General features: G+C 37.4%; 2 protein-coding genes across 5 annotated transcripts; one reads left to right on the top strand and one right to left on the bottom strand.

The window, feature by feature from the left end:
• Positions 1 to 5,237: 5,237 nt before the first annotated feature.
• On the bottom strand, positions 5,238 to 9,188 carry aptx (aprataxin). Of its 2 annotated transcripts, XM_080029291.1 has the most exons (7): positions 8,998 to 9,188; positions 8,554 to 8,600; positions 8,160 to 8,420; positions 7,990 to 8,049; positions 7,673 to 7,899; positions 6,407 to 6,510; positions 5,238 to 6,293 (listed from the first exon to the last, which is right to left on the bottom strand). In XM_080029291.1, the coding sequence occupies exons 1-7, from the start codon at positions 9,125 to 9,127 to the stop codon at positions 6,139 to 6,141; spliced, it is 984 nt and encodes a 327-aa protein (XP_079885417.1). In that variant the 5' UTR covers positions 9,128 to 9,188; the 3' UTR covers positions 5,238 to 6,138. The 2 variants fall into 2 exon arrangements, with proteins under 2 accessions (XP_079885417.1, XP_079885418.1); XM_080029292.1 differs by lacking the exon at positions 8,554 to 8,600.
• Positions 9,189 to 9,247: 59 nt separating this feature from the next.
• On the top strand, positions 9,248 to 15,758 carry dnaja1 (DnaJ heat shock protein family (Hsp40) member A1). Of its 3 annotated transcripts, none has more exons than XM_080029288.1 (9): positions 9,248 to 9,340; positions 9,962 to 10,114; positions 10,402 to 10,591; positions 11,420 to 11,524; positions 11,782 to 12,009; positions 12,116 to 12,230; positions 12,449 to 12,564; positions 13,376 to 13,476; positions 13,769 to 15,758. In XM_080029288.1, the coding sequence occupies exons 2-9, from the start codon at positions 9,983 to 9,985 to the stop codon at positions 14,000 to 14,002; spliced, it is 1,221 nt and encodes a 406-aa protein (XP_079885414.1). In that variant the 5' UTR covers positions 9,248 to 9,340; positions 9,962 to 9,982; the 3' UTR covers positions 14,003 to 15,758. The 3 variants fall into 3 exon arrangements, with proteins under 3 accessions (XP_079885414.1, XP_079885415.1, XP_079885416.1); XM_080029289.1 differs by having other exon boundaries at positions 9,255 to 9,294; XM_080029290.1 differs by having other exon boundaries at positions 9,294 to 9,362.
• The last annotated feature ends 1,820 nt before the right edge of the window (positions 15,759 to 17,578 follow it).

Here is a 17,578-nt window from a genome sequence, read left to right as displayed (position 1 = left end):
ACGCCCATTCAATTACCTGCCTGAAGACTTCAAGATGACATGTCTGCTCTTGCCCATCGCTTCTGAATGTTGCCATTTTGTTTGGCCTTATATTTTATATTTTATATTGTATCTTATGTGATAATAATAAACAAATTGTTTGGTAACCTATTGGGTGCTCATGTTTTTTATAAACCTACAATCATTCAGATCTGGAAAGTAGTGGAGTATTCTACTGATATTTTGTGAGCACAATTCTGAAGTTCTTGTAGGCCCTATGCCTATATTAAAAAAAAATCCATTTCAAAGGGAAATATTTTTCTTCATTGCATTTATTTAATACAAAGTTAGCCTTCTACAAGTCATAAACAGTGCCCAGCAAAAGTAACGTAAAGTTATTCTAATAAGCTCTGTGTCGACATATGTAACTAAACAATCTAGTTATTTAGCCTAACAAAAAGAAGGCCTATACCCAGATAGCAGAGGAACATTGATTCAACATTGAATCAAGGTTGATGCGCTGACTATATTGACATTGAAACCTTTATTCTTATCCCACATTTTTGTTTGAAAGCCTACCTGTAATTTTGCAACAACAAATAAAATGTCTTTAACGTGTGCTAGTATTTCAACTTTTACTTACACATGTAGCCGACAATCGAAAGAATAAAAACACTAGTACCCAGGGGGCAAAACCCTCTTTGTTTGGAAAACAGACATGGGCTGTTGTAAAAGGTTGTTCACCAGAAATGATATCCAGGACCTTCAAGGATCACAACCTGGGTGGACAACCTGCTCAACTACCTGCTGGAAAGCTACAGGGGGCCGAAATAGAAAATCGGAACCATGGTTTAATGCGAGGGTAAAACTTTTTTTTTAACTTATAGATATCATCATGAAACTTTGCCAGTTGATTACTGGCATTAAAACAATGATTTTTTGTGTTAAAGTTTTTCTCAAAAATGTTTGAATATATATGCAAATTTGGCATATTTCACAAATTATGCACACATTTGCACATCTTTAAAAACCAAAAATCTAGATATTATAGAGATATATATAGAGTTAAAAAATGTATTGCATTTTAACATTATATAAGTGTGTTAAGTTTCTACATAACAAACTTCCTCTGTGAGAAATGGTGTGACAACTGGTTTGATAGTGGTTAGATTGACATGATTTGATAGTTTTTGTTTATTACTCTGACCCAAAAATCTCAACTTCTAAATCACTTGCATCAACTAAACTTTCCATAATCATTCTTAGCACTATTCTGAATGTTATTAAAGAAGGATTTTTTACACAGCCTTTTTTAATTTTATAAATCAAAAAATACTATGTACGTCTTAAAAATGCATTACGGCATGTTTTGAAGAAGAAAATGTCTCGTAAATCAGACTATGAACAACATACGTATGGAAAAATCCTTCTTCAATAACCTACAGAATAGTGCTAAGAATGATTATGGAATGTTTAGTTGAAGTGATTTAGAAGTTGAGATTTGTTGAGTAATGAAAAAAACTATCAAATCACATTTATTTATACACTATCAAACCAGAATTGTCACACAATTTCTCACAGAGGAAGTTTGTTGTGTAGAAACTTAACACACGTATAAAGTCAAAATGCAATAAAGATTTCAACTCTTGCTTTAGCCAATATCTCAATTTTAGTTTTTTAAAGATATGCAAATTTGTGCATCATTTGTGAAATGTGCAAATTTTGCATATATATTCAACTATTTTAGAAAAAAAACTTCAATACAAAAAAACATTTTTTTAATGCCAGTAATCAACTGGCAATGTTTCATGATGATATCTATACGTTAAAAAAAATCTATTTTACCCACACATTAAACCATGTTTCTGATTTTCTATTTCGGCCCCCTGTACTACTGTAGCTTTCCAGCAGGTGGTTGAGCAGGTTGTCCACCCAGGTTGTGATCCTTGAGGTCCTAGATATAATTTCTGGTGAACAGCTTTTTACAACAAAAAATCACTTTGCCCCCTAGGTAGCCTATAGCGTGTATTTCGGTACACAAGCTAAAGCTAAAGTTGTGCTTGTTCATCCTAAAGCTTCGGCTTAAGTACTAGCACAGGGGTGTCAAACTCTGGCCCGCGGGCCAAATCTGTCCCGTTTCAATATCAAACTGGCCCGCGAACCAATTCGGCAATTCCATTAAATTCGGCAGCAAAAATAAATAAAAATAAAAATCTTCTCGTGCGGAGCCTGTGCCATATCCGCACGTTGCACACGCTCCCAACCGTTAGGACACTTGCATAGCTTAGGCTACCACTAGGAATGTCTGCTGAAAGTTCCACAGCTCAGGATTTTAAGCCATGAATTGATGAACTTGCATTGAAGAAAATATGTCAGTTTTCTAATGGCTGTAAATAGGCCAATGCTAATATTGATGATTGATTGTGTCAAGTGTCTAAGGATGAATGCTAACATTATCTGGTTTCTAACTTTTGCCTCAAGTTACAATATAGCTCACTAGCTAACGTTAGATAGCCGCTGATAGCCCACCCCCTTCGTTTCCAATGGTGGCTTTGCATTTCATTACCAATATAAAGTGCCATAAATAGTTAACACTGGTGCTGGGTCATGATTCCTATAAAAAATAAAATAAAAAAACATGATATATTTTGAATGTGCAGAAAGTTTTGAAAAATCCAAGAGAAAACATAGTGTGGCTCAATCCAGGATGTCTGAGAGCCTTACTGCATTATAGTCCTTTATAATTGTTTCACCAGGAACCTGAATGTTGTCTTTTCCTTTACAAAAATAAAAACATTTCCACAATAAATTGATGCAGAAAAGGCACAGAAAACCGAAACAGAAAAATCCACCAGAATACAGGAAATTAAGTGTTTGACGCACAAAAACGTAAACAAAACCTAGCCTATGCCCCTGTATGCAGGTTATATACCTAGATATGTTGTTTAATTTTTGGAATAAAAAGAAGGCATGTCAGTAAGCGACATGTCTGGCCCTTAGTGTGATTATCATGCCGTAATTCGCCCCTTTGTGAAAATGAGTTTGACACCCCTAGCCTAATATTATCTAGCCTGGCGCTACCAGACCATCGTACTTAATTTCATTTGTACAGAAGGTCTGGAAGTGCTGTAATTGGCAAACGTTCACTCACTTGGAGGCGGGTGTCTGTTGAAGTTTAAAACTATTGGATCTGCGCAGTGCCACTCTGGATTATCCAACCAATCGCATAACGTTTGGTCGTGAGCCGGCTGTTGACGGTGCGTTCAGGGAACTCGGAAATTTCCGACTTCACTACATATTGTAGTCTATGGATCTACCGGTACCTGGCAACGGTAACTTGCTAGAGCCTAACGTTTAGTTATTTGGATGAGAAAGGTTGTAGGCGTCCATACTTTCCCGAGCAGATGCACTGAAACACAGACAGGTCGGAACTCAGAACTAACAAGTCGGAAGTTTCCGAGTTCCGAGCGTAAGGGAACGCAGCAGTCAACTGAAACTGGAGCGTGACTTCGACCCATGGACATATAAAGAAATGGACACCGTATTGAAACATGGCGCCCATTCATTCCTATGAAAGCTGCTCATAGGCGCAGAGAAGCAACAAGGAAGTATAATCCGGAAATTCCATACGGCCCAAAGCATGACGTAGCATCGACGTAGCTGCATTATGGACCTATCAAGAAAGAGGGCGGCAAGCGTAGCGGACTGGAGGCGGGAGTAGAATCATTCTCGTTCTGTAGCATCTAGCCTGGCGAAAACAAACTGAAAGCCGTTAAAAGCCGTTGGGCTAATAAAACGCTTGAGGTGGCGTTTTGAAATGAGAAAACTTCAGTTTTAATAGTATATGGTCTAAAGATAAGTATGAGCCTATGATTGATATCCAGAACATTTTTGCAGAGACACAATCTTGTTCGCCGCTTGTACTGTGTGGACAGGGAAATCTGCCTACGGGCCGTATGAAAATAAGCTCCACCCCTTACCATGCAATACTAATGGGTTGGCCACATGTCCATGCTGGTTGCTCGGAGAAGGCACAGTCCTGGGGGCCTGCTTCGACCCTCATCGTTCTCAGCCACTTCCTCTGTTCGCTGATTGGATACTCAGAAATCTGTTCGGAAAAATCTCACTAATACGCCCCACCACCAGACTGACTACTGAAGGGAAAATGAAATTTTGGCGGAAGTAGGTAGGCGGGCGGAGCCAGGCTAAATATTATCTAAACAAGGCTTTTAAAATGGGGCCTAAATGTTGAAACATTTCAGTCAATGTTAATTAGTATGTAAACGTTAAATAAGAAAAGGATAATGGTATTATGACAAAATTATACGGGTAGTTTTTTTTCTATGTATTATTTTTCATATCACCAACATGGCCGGTTAGCTCAGCTGGTTAGAGCGTCGTGCTAATAACGCGAAGGTCGCGGGTTCGAGACCCGTACTGGCCAGTACATTTTCTTGGTTGTTTGAGAAGTATCGTTACGTGTCCCCCAATGGTAGAAGATGGACCACACTTCATAACATATCATCATACTCTTTATGAAGGAGCTTAATGTTAAAGCCCAAATTCCGGAGCTTTATTTATGTAGCATTTGCAAGTATTAAAACTTTCACTAGATGGCGACAAAGTGGCCAGTTCTTGATGTGGCGTGTTACTGCCCACTGATTAAATGTAGTTTGCCTGCACTGCAAAGAGGAAGATAAAATATATTCACAAAGTTTGTGATGGATGTATCTTTAACTAAGGTAGATTTTGTGGCTTTTCATAATCCTCTCATTGTAAGTGTACAGGTGTTCTTGAAGCTTAATTTAAAACAAACTGTGATTCCCAGTTATATACAGCCATGAAAAAATAAAAATGCAGTCACTACATTATGAAATTATCCATTATCTTTCCATAAAAAGTTCTTAATGATCTTTATAATTTAAAAAATACTATAACTATTGGGTGAAAGGTAGGCCTACTGTACATAGGGACGATGTAAATAACTTGATGTAAAAAAATATGTTATGTCCTGCACTGATTTTCATTGTTGCGCGGTCTCTCATTTTTGGCACTGTTTCTTGTCTATAACTCTGTTTACTTTTTTCTTGTATTTGTTTGCACCTCAAAATTAAGTGGTTTTCAACCGTAAACTCAGTTCATAGGGAAAGACAATAAAGTTGAAGGTGAAATAAAATTGAGCAAATTCAATTGTTGTACAATCAGAGGGTAAAACAAATCAGTAATTTGTTCTTAGAAAATATTTAATGCAACATATTTAAACAATATTAAAACGTGGGAACAAAAAATGCAATATTTCAATTTGGCAAAAAACAGATGAAATCCAACATAATTGACATGCATCTTCACAGTGCCTCTTGACTTAAACCGTCTGACAAATAACAAAAGTTGAAAATGCAACTAAAGATATAAATGTCCCGGTCACATAATTATATTTTTTATTGGAACAAGTTTAACTAAGTTTTATAAAACCATAAATCAACAGGCAAAAATAATGCCCAACACACTACAGTCCTATGTTGAACCCATAAACATCTAACAGCCTCCACACACATCCTACCTCTACTGCGCGTCTGCGTCTGACTTTTTTTCACCGACCTTGTAATCAACCTAGAGCGGCCACACATCCAACCTCAGACGCACTGCTGATGCCCGTCGGAGGCACGTCTGCAGTGACGCTCCCCTTTACCTCAGGAGGCTCGCCTATTTTTTTCTGTCTCTCTGCTGTAACTGATAGAGAAATATTCTGCTGAGAGTCATATTGACATCATACCAGCAGCTTTTGCTGTAGTTTCACCATTTCCTGGTGTGTCCCTTTCAAAATAAAACTTCCAACAAGCGAAAATGTGTCAAAAAAATTAAAAAAGGCAATGGGACGCACGGATTACTGTCCAGACTCAATATTAGACTCAATATAAATCATATGCATCATAAATTACATGAAAGAACTTAATTTTTAAATGGGAATTATCTATGAATGTGTAGAAAAGATAGGGCTTTTAGAAGCAGCGCTGCAGCAGCAGCAGCTGCTGAGACGTTCCATGTGTGGCCGAGAAAAGTCCGAGAGAGGCAGCAGTAACAGAGCGCAACGCGCTCCAGAGGTAGACGCAGGATGTGTGTGGAGGCCGTAAGGCTTTGCCCCCTCTTTGAGCTCACTGCTCAGCTGGAAAAGTGAGACTTTAGGTGTTCCTTCAGAGCTGGTATAGTGGAGAGCTCTTTGCGACACAGGTGACAGCGGAGAGGTAGTTTCAACAACTCAATGGCTCCTTCTTTGACGGTGACCCTTCCATCAGTTTCCAGCATCCCAATGACATCTGCAGATAATAAAAAAGGAAAGGGAGGAATAATTGTACATATACAAATGTGCAGTCATAGACAAAACATTGTACTGTAGAACTTCAATTTAAAAAAAATTATTTGTTCTCACCTTGAGAATCAATAAAATAGTCAGTTGTGAATGAGTTCCAGTGCTTTTTGTTCTTTAAACAAGGAGAGTCGAAGTCTTGGCTGATCACATGGAGGTGTACGTGACTGCGAAAGAGAATATTATAGTATATTATGAAATATTGGCTTTGGATTTCTCTCCAAAAGGAATCATTGATATTTCGCACAGTAGGGGAGAACGGGGTAAGTAGGCACACTTTTTACTCTAGTGAGAATTGTTCATCACCTAAACATCTTTCAATTCCTACATAAAATTGAAGCTTAAGGTGTTGGCTTGAAATGTGTACCCCTCACTTTGTATATCTTATTGTAATAAAGAATAAATTAATTATCAAAGACACCCTTACACATTGTGACAAACAACCCCATCATGGGGTCGGTTGTCACACACTATGGGGTTGTTTGTCACAATGTTATCTTAATGGGAATAATCTTAAAAAGAAGGCAAGAAAGCAGAACTAAATTTGAAAGTTTAATTGCATTGTCAAGTTGACAAATAGGCCTACATAACTTAATGTAGCCTTGGCAGCTGGTCTAGTTTGGGATGCACTGGGTTGTTTTGATCTTGTTGCCCTTTTTTCTTTTGCATGCTAGCTGCCTTTTCCTGCTCTATTCTCTCCTTCGTTGGGGTGTCAGTGAGGATACAGCTTGACAATTTATTTCGTTATTGGGTTCCTTTTATGGCTGCAGCCTTTGGATAACATGTGACAACCAACCCCAACTTGAATTTCTTGCTAGCATCAAGGCCAACAACCATCTGACAACTAATTAGCTTGCTAACCACAATCTAAACTATAGTTTACCCTTCACACTTTTTATGGGTAACAAGTGTTTTGTTATAAACCCATTGTGTAAAAGCCTAGAAGAAGAAAAAACTGAGGAGCTAGATATTTTCAATTTGACATGAAAAAGACAAACAGTCCTCTCACCTCAAATTAAGCAGTCTAACTCCAAGGAAGACTATGTAGGTGACCTCTGATCCCAATTCTGGATATTTACATACCAACATTTCACAGACAGCGCCTTCTGGTTCCCGAGATATAACGATTGTGACAACCAACCCGTGTGACATTTTACCCCGTTCTCCCCTACCTTCTGCACTTTGAGATATATATTGCAAAAAAGGTTACCACTCAACAAAGAAAAAGTATTCATGGATGATGCCTTCCAATGCTTTATTAAGCGTGTACCTCTTACTACGTGGTAGTTAAGTGTAACAAAGAAGTGCTTTCAATCACTGTTTACCCACCTCATACTGGGGATCGCATGGTACCCTGTGCGGAAGCGTAGTGAGCCAGCGTCTGGGCACTGCCGAACCATCTGGTCAGCAACTCGCTGCATGTGTTTCACCAGGTCGCAGTGCTCATCGCGCAAGGCCTTCAGGCTGGAAACGGACTGCCACGGAAGGACCAACCAGTGGTAGCGAGCTTTGGGGTATTTATCTTTAATAACCACAACTTTGTCATCTTTGTACACCTGGATAATTGAAAGCATTAAGACTTACCGATAAAGGATCCGGATCAGACAGCAACACACCAGCCATATTTATTTTTTAACAATATCTACCTGCATCTTTGGGTCTTGCATTGAAGTCTTCAGACCTTGGCTCCAGTGTCCAACACTTTCCTGCAACAAATTAAAAGTAACTGTTTGTATTTGAAATTCTCATACCAGCACTATATAATAACAAATAATATTCCAAATTTATACACACACATATTGCTTTCTTTTCTTACACTGATTTTAGTGGCCTCTCTGTGGCTGACTGGCACAAGGACCTTTTCTGTCTGTTTGGCTGCTTTCATAGTCGGAGCCTCTCTGTGTCCCTCTGAAGCCGACTCTAGTGGTCTCTTGGTGCCACCGGTGGTATCCTCCTTGAACTGAAAAGTGTACGGGTAGAGCTGATTGACGATATGAAGCTGCTGCCCGAGCTTCATTTTGACTTTATTGTCCTTGCCCACCACCACAGAGTCTACGGAGGTGGGGTTCAAGCCCAGCTTTGGAATAAAGATGAGAGATGAGAAACAGAGAGGTAAATAACAGGTGGTGGAACCTTTCATTACTGCAGTCAGACTTTTCAATAGCAGATAATGCTTATCATAGAGTATGTACATTCTTTCTAATTCTTACCTGTTTAACAATGACATAACCTTTGTTGCAGTCTGCTTTCAATTCAACTGGATGAAAAAGATAACATGATAAAAGTCTGTATTTAATACAGTAACATTACACAGCAAACTACAAGGGTATTTAGTAATAAGATCAATTGGCATCATACGCACCGACAGATTGAGTAATGTATTAAGGCATGTTAAAAGATTTGATGGCTCTAATATTATATAAAAATAGAAAATTTGTATCTATGTAAAGAAACCAATATTCAAATTAAAGGAACAATGTAGCCTACATTAAATTGAAGTCCTCACCTGTTCACACAATTGTGTGAATATAAATTACATTGATGGTTTTATTTTTAGCAACAAGCGTGTGTCGAGTCTCTTCTTTTTTCTTCTTGTTTTGAATGTGTGCTACTTGCTAAGGCAGCCAGTGTATCAGAAACCTGTTGGTATTTACCTTGCTCCCGAGAGCACTTTTTGTCTTTAATAGTCGTTTCTGGACCTCGACCCAGGACAACTCTCTGTAGGTGGGGCAGTCGAATGGGTTTATGATTGCCCTCCTCGCTGATAAGCCAGCAAATTGGCATTTTATCATTTTATGTGGCTATTTATATTAGAGCAAACAGGACCATGAACAGGACTGCAGCCACCCACGTTTAGTTTGCTAACTCGTCTCGTCGCGTGAAGTTGACGTCAGACGTTGCCAATGGCAGAGGCGGTTCAGAACATTCTGGAAAGAGTCTCGTGAGCCGAGGTGCGCTCTCAACTTATTAGAATTTAAAATATTGTCTCCATACAAGGTGGGAAACTTATCAGTTAACTGTACGTAATGTGTTTAAAACCGGTGTCAGATTTAATGTGTTACCTTAAATGTTAGAGGCAGTCTAGCTAGGGTGTTAGCATTAGCCAGATTAGCATTCCTTGTGCTAAGTGACGTGAGGCCTGATGGCATTACTACGTAGCCACTACTAGTAGAAAGAAACATAATGTAACCACTGGTTATTTTACAGTGAAAAGGTGATAAGGTATTTGCTTATTTAGTAGCTTTAAATATGCCTTTAAACCTACAATTAACATGTGGTGCTTATTGGTTCGTAGTTAATAGTCCTGAATTTAAGGGGAAGTGAATACAGGTAACCAAAACACGCATGACGATGAAAGTACGACCAATTATATGATGTCGACCACCATTAGGATAATACTACATGCTTCGCATTTACACGATACAACACAAAGTACTCTCACAGTACAGCCACACGATGGCACGCTTTTATTTATCACAATGTTGTCTTGCATTGTTTTGTTTAGAGACTAGAAATTGCTAATTTTTCCTGATAAGACTTTGTTTGTTTTGTTGATAAACTGGAATTGGATATTTATTAAAAAACGTAATGTCTTTTAACTTTCTTTTACCTTACCAGGGTTATCCAATAAAGACAAACATGGTCAAGGAAACGGGCTTCTATGACACGTTGGGTGTGAAACCTAATTCTACTCCTGACGAACTGAAAAAGGCCTATCGCAAACTGGCCTTAAAATATCACCCTGACAAAAATCCGACAGAGGGAGAGAAAGTAAGTTCACATTCAAATGACCAGGTGTTTTGCTTTTTTTAAATTGTTTTATAATGGCTCACAAGATGGGGTGAGTAGTATTTGTTAAATCTATTTGTTTTGCTTGTTGGTAGATTTTTATATGTTGCATTTGTAATTCCATATGAAAGTAGTATTTGAACAGATTGGTTATTCATTTGCACACATCAAATTGCTTAATAGCTTTTGAGCAGCTCTTTATTACAACGTTTTTTTTTTTGTTTTTTTTTACCAATTTCAGAGAAGTATTTATTGTCTTTTATTTGTAGTTCAAACAGATCTCCCAAGCATATGAGGTTTTGTCAGATGCCAAGAAGAGAGACCTTTATGACCGTGGAGGTGAAAAGGCCATAAAGGAAGGAGGGACTGGTGGTGGAGGTGGTGGGAATTTTGCATCGCCCATGGACATCTTTGACTTGTTTTTTGGTGGAGGTAGTAGAATGCACAGAGAGCGAAAAGGTACGGAAATATGAGAGGAACTATTACTGAGCAGAAATGATTAAGGTTTAAGGGTGTAAAAGTGTCTGTATTTATTTTTTGAAAGTTTTAATCTGAATCCATCTCAGCTGTGTTTGTTGCTTTTCAAAGAAAGATCAATTACAAAATACCATTTACATTTGTTTTTTTCATTCCGACATTACCTGTACCAACTTACACAATATAACTGAAAATAAATGAATAAGTAAAATTACTAGTTTTGTCGGCCAGCTATTTTGCTAGCTTGTCTTCTGCTATGCATTTGGGTCATTCACAGGGATTTGGAAATGTACCTCACTAAAACGTGGGCTCACAGCAGAGTCTTTCTCTAATTGTTCAGTATAAAATATTCTGCCTTTTCACTTATTCGGACGAAAAAAATAAGCAATTTTTAGGGAACCTTATCTAAAAGGTTTTTGTTGGGCTGTGGAAAGAAAATGTAATATTGGCTGATATATCGTTATTAGATTACACTATGCGGTTTGGCTTTAAAGGAATAGTATCCTAAGCCTCAAATAAAGCAGCAAACACTTAGGGGCTTTCCCAATCCATAGCCTTGTGTCGTCTTCATCACAGTTTAATTATTTCACATTCACTCAACCTGTGAAATGTTTTGAATATTTTCAAAATGTATTTCTTATTTAAGATTCTAAGCAGATATCCTTGCTCGTTTTTTTAAACAGGTAGATTGTGATATGCAAATAAACTGATATTAAGGAATCAAACATGTGTATTGAATAAAACCTTAATTGCCAACTTTTTCTAATGAAACAGTTTTGCTAATTATATATGTGACTTGTCTTGTCCCAGGCAAGAACATTGTTCATCAGATCACAGTGACGCTGGAAGATCTTTATAATGGAGCTACAAGAAAACTTGCTCTCCAGAAGAATACTATTTGTGAGAGATGTGAAGGTACGTCTATTGCTTTAAGTTATTTCTTGTTAGATTATGTCACTGTATGTGTTAAGTAATCTGAGCAGGCATTACAGAACACACATAAACACCCCATGAGAAGGTGCTTTGTCCAATAACAAACACACAAGTCTAAGAAATATAATCTGGTCTTTTCTTACCGGGTCACAACAGTTTAAACAATAAGCCAAACATACAAAAAAAATGGCTTTCATCTTTGAAATCCAGTGTACTGACGGTTTATTTTTTCTTGGCAGGTCGTGGGAGCCGGAAAGGAGCTGCACAGATGTGCATGTCTTGCCATGGGACAGGCATGCAGGTCCGCATGCACCAACTCATTCCAGGAATGGTCCAGCAGGTGTCCACAGTGTGCCACAACTGTCAGGGCCAAGGACAGAGAATCAGCCACAAGGACCGCTGCAAAGCATGTGGGGGGCGAAAGATCCTGCGCCAGAAGAAGGTTTTGGACATCCACATCGACAAAGGTGAGAGTCAAGAGAGTGTTTACCATAATGCATCTGTAACAGTTTGAAGAGTGAACTACAAAAACACATATTGTACCTGCATCAACGGGTCCCTCCACTGCCACAGGAATGAGAGATGGCCAGAAGATAGTTTTCCATGGGGAAGGAGACCAGGAGCCGGGAATTGAGCCTGGTGACATCGTCATCGTGCTAGACCAGCGAGAACATTCACTTTTCACCAGGTAATACATTCTGTAATATATATAATATTCTGTATTAATATATTCTCTAATATATATAGAGTAACCAACTCCGGTCCCTAGAGGTCGGTAAAAAATATTATTATTATAGCAAATTATTTCTCAAAGTCCCATTTGACTTTGCACACACCTAGTACTACATAGCAGCACACTTTACTTTTTTTGAGAGACAATTTTAATTTTGTTGCTGTTGTCATCAGGAAAGGAGAGGACCTTGTCATGTCGATGGAGTTACAGCTGGTTGAGGCTTTGTGCGGTTTCAAGAAGCCTGTGCAGACACTGGACAACAGAACTCTCCTCATCACCTCACATCCAGGTATTTATTCATTTTAAGGTGCTCAGCTTTAGAGTTAAAACTATTCCTGTTCACCTTGTCAGTTTTATTTCCCGTTTGTTTAACATTATGCCGCTTATTACATGGCTTTGTTTAAATTGGTTTGAATTTATCTAGAAATGCTTTTGTTGCTTACGGTACATCAAATTAGGCTACTCCGGTCTTGACTGAAGTCCTTTCAGACATTAACCTTGACTGCTAAGTTCCCTGACCTCCACATACATCCAAAGTGATGTAGAAAAAGTACTCCATTGTTTTTTGAAGGAGTAGTAGGGTATATAACTGTTTGAAGATGTCTGTCAGTGGATTGATATGACAGGAAGTTTTTTACATGTTATTATTATTATTATTATTATTACACAGCAACAGTCTGTTACCCATAACAAGCGGCGTAGAATGTCGTGATTGACAAATCACGAACACCGCATTTATCAGTGCACTGTAATATATCAATGTCATCACAAGAATCTCAGCTTTCCAAAGATACGTGGTATTATAATCCACTTAAACATAGCAGTCGTGTATACAGCAAAGTTTGTGTTTAACTGCCTGCGGGCGTCTTATCAGATTACTCGATCGAATATTCAATAGAATACTTGACTACTAAAATAATCAATAGCTGCAGCCCTACTCAGCTTCTCAATCAGTTTTGGCCGCTGTCATCATTGCATATATCAGGCATTGTCAAGGGTTTTTTAAATTATAAGAGGATCTTGAATATAATGATCAGTTTTTATGCTTTTGATTTTTCATGACTGACATGATCCATGTTTTTGTTGTGTTTTTTTCACAGGGGAATTGATCAAACCTGGGGACACAAAGTGCATCTTGAATGAAGGGATGCCGATGCATCGCAGACCGTTTGAGAAGGGACGGCTTATAATCAACTTCTCGGTGAGAAATGTTTATATATCCTCTTAAAAATCAGTTTTCTTCTTCTACCTTTTAACTTTTATGTATGTAACTATTTGTATGTATTTTTTACACACAAGCTCTACACCGATATGTTAATGTCTACACCATAGCATTCCTCACTTTGCACTTAAACACTATATATTTTTCTAATATCCCCTGTTATGTGTTGTCTTGTCATCAATAAAATAACATCAATATTAAGCTAACATGACATAGTGCTTAAGAGTTACATGGTTGATGGGATCAAATAGTTTGTGTTTGTTTACATCAGGTGGTATTCCCAAAAGCCAACTTCCTCCCCAAGGACAAGCTGAAGCAGCTGGAGCATTACCTGCCAGAGAAGCTGGACGCGGAGCAGCCGGAGAGTATGGACGACGACCTCTACATCTACGCAGACCTGGAGGACTGTGACCTTGAGAAGAGAAAAAGACACAATCAACAGTACTACTACATGGAAGAAGATGAATACGCCAACACTGGAGGTGTGCAATGCCAGACGTCTTAAATAACAACAGGCTGCTCTTGTTCCAAAAGCCCATTCCCTCATCTCTAAAGCAAAGCACCTTTTTTTGGAAGTTTGTGCACTTTTTATTTAATTATTTCTTTAACCATACCTTTTTTTCACAACTGCTTTCCTGCTGAAGTTTACCTTCAAGAGAATCATAGAACTGTGTCTCAACACCCTCCTGATTTATTTTAATACTTTTTGGATTGAGTAGAGTATTTTAAAGTTCCAGGACTGAACATGGATGTGGGTGAATGAGATTCCTTCTCATCTCTGGGACCTTATTTTCATTGTTTGTTTTTCTTTTTTAAATCACACTGTGATTAGAGACGAGGGCTGTTAGACAGGGGCTTTAGAAGGAAGAAAACGTTCTTTGTCTAAACAAAGACTGCCTGCTTTTTACGCAGTTACACTAAAACTGATGCCAATATTAATATGAAAATTACTGTTTTTATAGTGTTACTAAATCAATTGTTGTGAACCACTTGTTAATGACTTGTTCAATCTTTTGTGTGTGAAGACCCATTTTGTGAGGATTGCCGGAGGGGGATGTGCATTTAGACTTGATTAAAACATTAATAATATTTTACCCTTTTTAAAGGGCTATTTTCTATACATTTCCAAACAATCTTGAAAATGTGACTAGAAGACATGACTAAAAGGGTAAAGTTAATAATGGTTCAGGCGTGGCAGTATGTACATACAAGCCACTAAACTGTAAATTATTCAATATAATATTGTTTTGTTTTTTTTTACTTTTGAGCTTCCTGTGTTCAAATTTTTTTTTTTTTTTTTTTTTTTGGGAACACTGTGTGATAAGAGGATCATCCCGTGTGTAAATACAACACAGTTAGTTACGAGCCAAATATGCCTGCAGTTAATGACTGAGTAAATATCCAGAAAGAAAAGGTCAAAAGACAACTTAAGTCACTTTATCAAATTAATAGATCAGGGGCGTTTCCAAGAATTTAGCTCAAGCTCAGAAAACTCAGAAAGCATTTTAAACATTTGCCTTTTTTTCTAACTCTTTTTTTGGTTCTTGGTTTTACTTAGCAGAAAGTTATCCAGATAACCTGCTTCTTATAAAAGGCATCTAATAACATGATGGCACATTTTTCACAAGATGCTCTCAAGTTCTACATAAGAACAGTCGCTCTGGGCGGTTGTTTTAAATGTTGAATGTTACTTAAATTATTTCAAGTATGTGATTGTAAGATCAGTAAAATATTAAGAACTCAGTTATTTCTCTAGTCTGTCTGAAAACCTAAATCTGGAATTGAGATCACAACATTTTATTAAACTAGCAAGGTAAACGTGTTGATGGCTTTTTGCTGATGTTTGCCAACAAGCTATTAAGTGCGTTTTATTTCATATTTCTAATTCTTATTGTTAATGCCAAATGGGCCAGGGGGATATTTTGGAGGGACTTAAAATTGTCACACCTGATACCTCATTAAAAGTGTCTGCCTGTTTCAAAGCCTTATCATAACTTATTTTGAAGCTACTTGATAATGCAGTTTTTCTTTTCAGTGATGACTTTGCCTTGGATATTGTAAAAACAAAATTAGGCTCAGCAGAGGGGAGACTTCTTTTAATTGTCTCCCAATTCTGAAGCAGATGCAAATTTATGAGTACTCATAATGTCCGAGAAGCTCAAATAAGTGTTGTCAAATTCTTAATGAGACTGTATGCATGTTCAGACCAATGATCACCTTTTTATGTTCATGTTTTCTAATTAAACTGCAGTTTGATGGTCTCTCTAAATGGTGGTATCACTTTGTGTGAGTGAGATTTCATTTTTGTAACGAGGAGATCAACTGATATTGAAAGCTTTTAACACAAGAAAGGCATTTGGGCAGTTCTGAGCTTTTGGTTTTACCTGATCCTGATGATGGGTTCCAAAGGATACACAAAAGCTTGAAACGGCAACAATGCCTTAAGTTATATGGACACAAGCTTATATTGTATTGATTAGTACAACATGTATTGCGAACTACTTTGATTATGTGTTAATCATAAGAGTCATGTTTAATATCCCTGGTTCTTGTCTCTTAATGTGAATATTCACTGGTTTACTTAGTCTTTTGTGACAGTAAAATAAATATCTCTTTGGACTAGCCTTGTTCTACCAGACCATAGTACTTCATTTCATTTGTACAGAAGGGAATATGAAATTTGAGCGGAAGTAGGTAGGTGGGCGGAGCCAGGCTATCTTTGGACTGTTGGTTTGACAAAAATATTTTTAAAATGTCCCTTTGGCTCTGGGGAAATTGTTCAATTAATTTCTGACTCATTATAGACCAAATTGTTAGTTGTTCATTTGAGATGAATCAACAAAATAATTGTAAGTTACAGACGTAGTTTAATAAAGAAAACACAATGCAAAAATATAGAGGGAAAAAAGAAAAGTAAAAACTTCAGAAGATCAATGGTTGTGAACTTCTGACATAGATATCTAAAAAAAATCTTGCCCCAAGTGAAAATATTAATTTGCAATGTAGAGATAAAAATATATATTTTTGTGTTTCAAACTGAGTGTGCTTTTTAAAATGAGTCTTTTTAACAAAAACATGTATTTTGTCCAAAATATGTCCCACAAACACTGAAAAGGTTTTTGAGTTTTATTAATAATTCTTGACATATCTGGCAAAATTATATACAACATAATGAATATAGAAAATACAGTGTAATGACCAAACATTATTTTACAACAGTGATTTATGGATGATGGTACAGACACAGATGATAGATAGTACCAGGACCAATAATAAATACTGGTCAGTGCCGTAGCTCTGTTTCTTGCAGGCATTTGGTCATACCAATGCAGGGGAACACAAGTTTACAATGCAACACTAACAATAATATGACTTCAGATATATACACAGCATACATAATTTGTCACTGGAAATCCACAGAAGTTCATCATAGTCATGCAGATTTTTCAGGAGTCATAAAGTTATTGTAGAGCCACATTTAGACCGAGTACTGAGGTACCATGCAGGGAACACAGAAGACAAAACAAGTAATTTATTCAAAGATATAAAAGTATTATAAACCAAAACTGGCTAATCATATACCTGATATTGTTTGCTTATGCCCAAACAAGAGGCCTTTTTTATTATAAATATTTTCATGACAGTTCACCATCATGCATTTTCATGTCTAATAAAGACAGAAGATGCAAATTGGGATTCAAACTGCAATGTGAAGTGTGCGTGTGTACATTTATGGAGGACCCAGACAGTGCTGCAAAAGTGTATGCGCAAATCCATATTTGTAAGAGCTTCAAAGTATGTTCTTGACCTTGGAAACTGCAGTTCAGGAAATAGTTTAGTAGTTGTTCTGGTGCTTTCAGTCATATCAAATGAGTAACAGGAGTTTGCTCATGTTCCTGAACAGCTACTTGGTGTATCTTGTGATACGATTGTTCTCTAAATCAACAAACTGGTTTATAATTTACCAATGCGTTTATGTATCCATTTGTAGTATTTGCATCCAAGTCTTCCATTAATTCATCTTTAGTTTTACGTATAAATGAATGATTTGCTTTATAACCACATGTAGTATGGCTCTCTG

Source organism: Ammodytes marinus, assembly GCF_949987685.1.
Source record: "Ammodytes marinus genome assembly, chromosome: 6".
NCBI classification, from domain to species: Eukaryota; Metazoa; Chordata; class Actinopteri; order Uranoscopiformes; family Ammodytidae; genus Ammodytes; species Ammodytes marinus.
The sequence above is the reverse complement of the archived record's forward strand: the minus strand, read 5'-3'. Positions and strand labels throughout refer to the sequence as shown.

Excerpts from the sequence above, each read along its gene's own strand:
- aptx (XM_080029291.1), bottom strand. The coding sequence starts at position 9,127 with ATGCCAATTTGCTGGCTTATCAGCGAGGAGGGCAATCATAAACCCATT. Across the intron at positions 8,050-8,159 it reads GAGAGGCCACTAAAATCAGT|GAAAGTGTTGGACACTGGAG; the intron begins GTAAGAAAAGAA and ends AATTTGTTGCAG. Across the intron at positions 6,511-7,672 it reads CATGCGATCCCCAGTATGAG|TCACGTACACCTCCATGTGA; the intron begins GTGGGTAAACAG and ends TCTCTTTCGCAG.
- dnaja1 (XM_080029288.1), top strand. The coding sequence starts at position 9,983 with ATGGTCAAGGAAACGGGCTTCTATGACACGTTGGGTGTGAAACCTAAT. Across the intron at positions 10,115-10,401 it reads ATCCGACAGAGGGAGAGAAA|TTCAAACAGATCTCCCAAGC; the intron begins GTAAGTTCACAT and ends TTTTATTTGTAG. Across the intron at positions 12,565-13,375 it reads CCTCATCACCTCACATCCAG|GGGAATTGATCAAACCTGGG; the intron begins GTATTTATTCAT and ends TTTTTTTCACAG.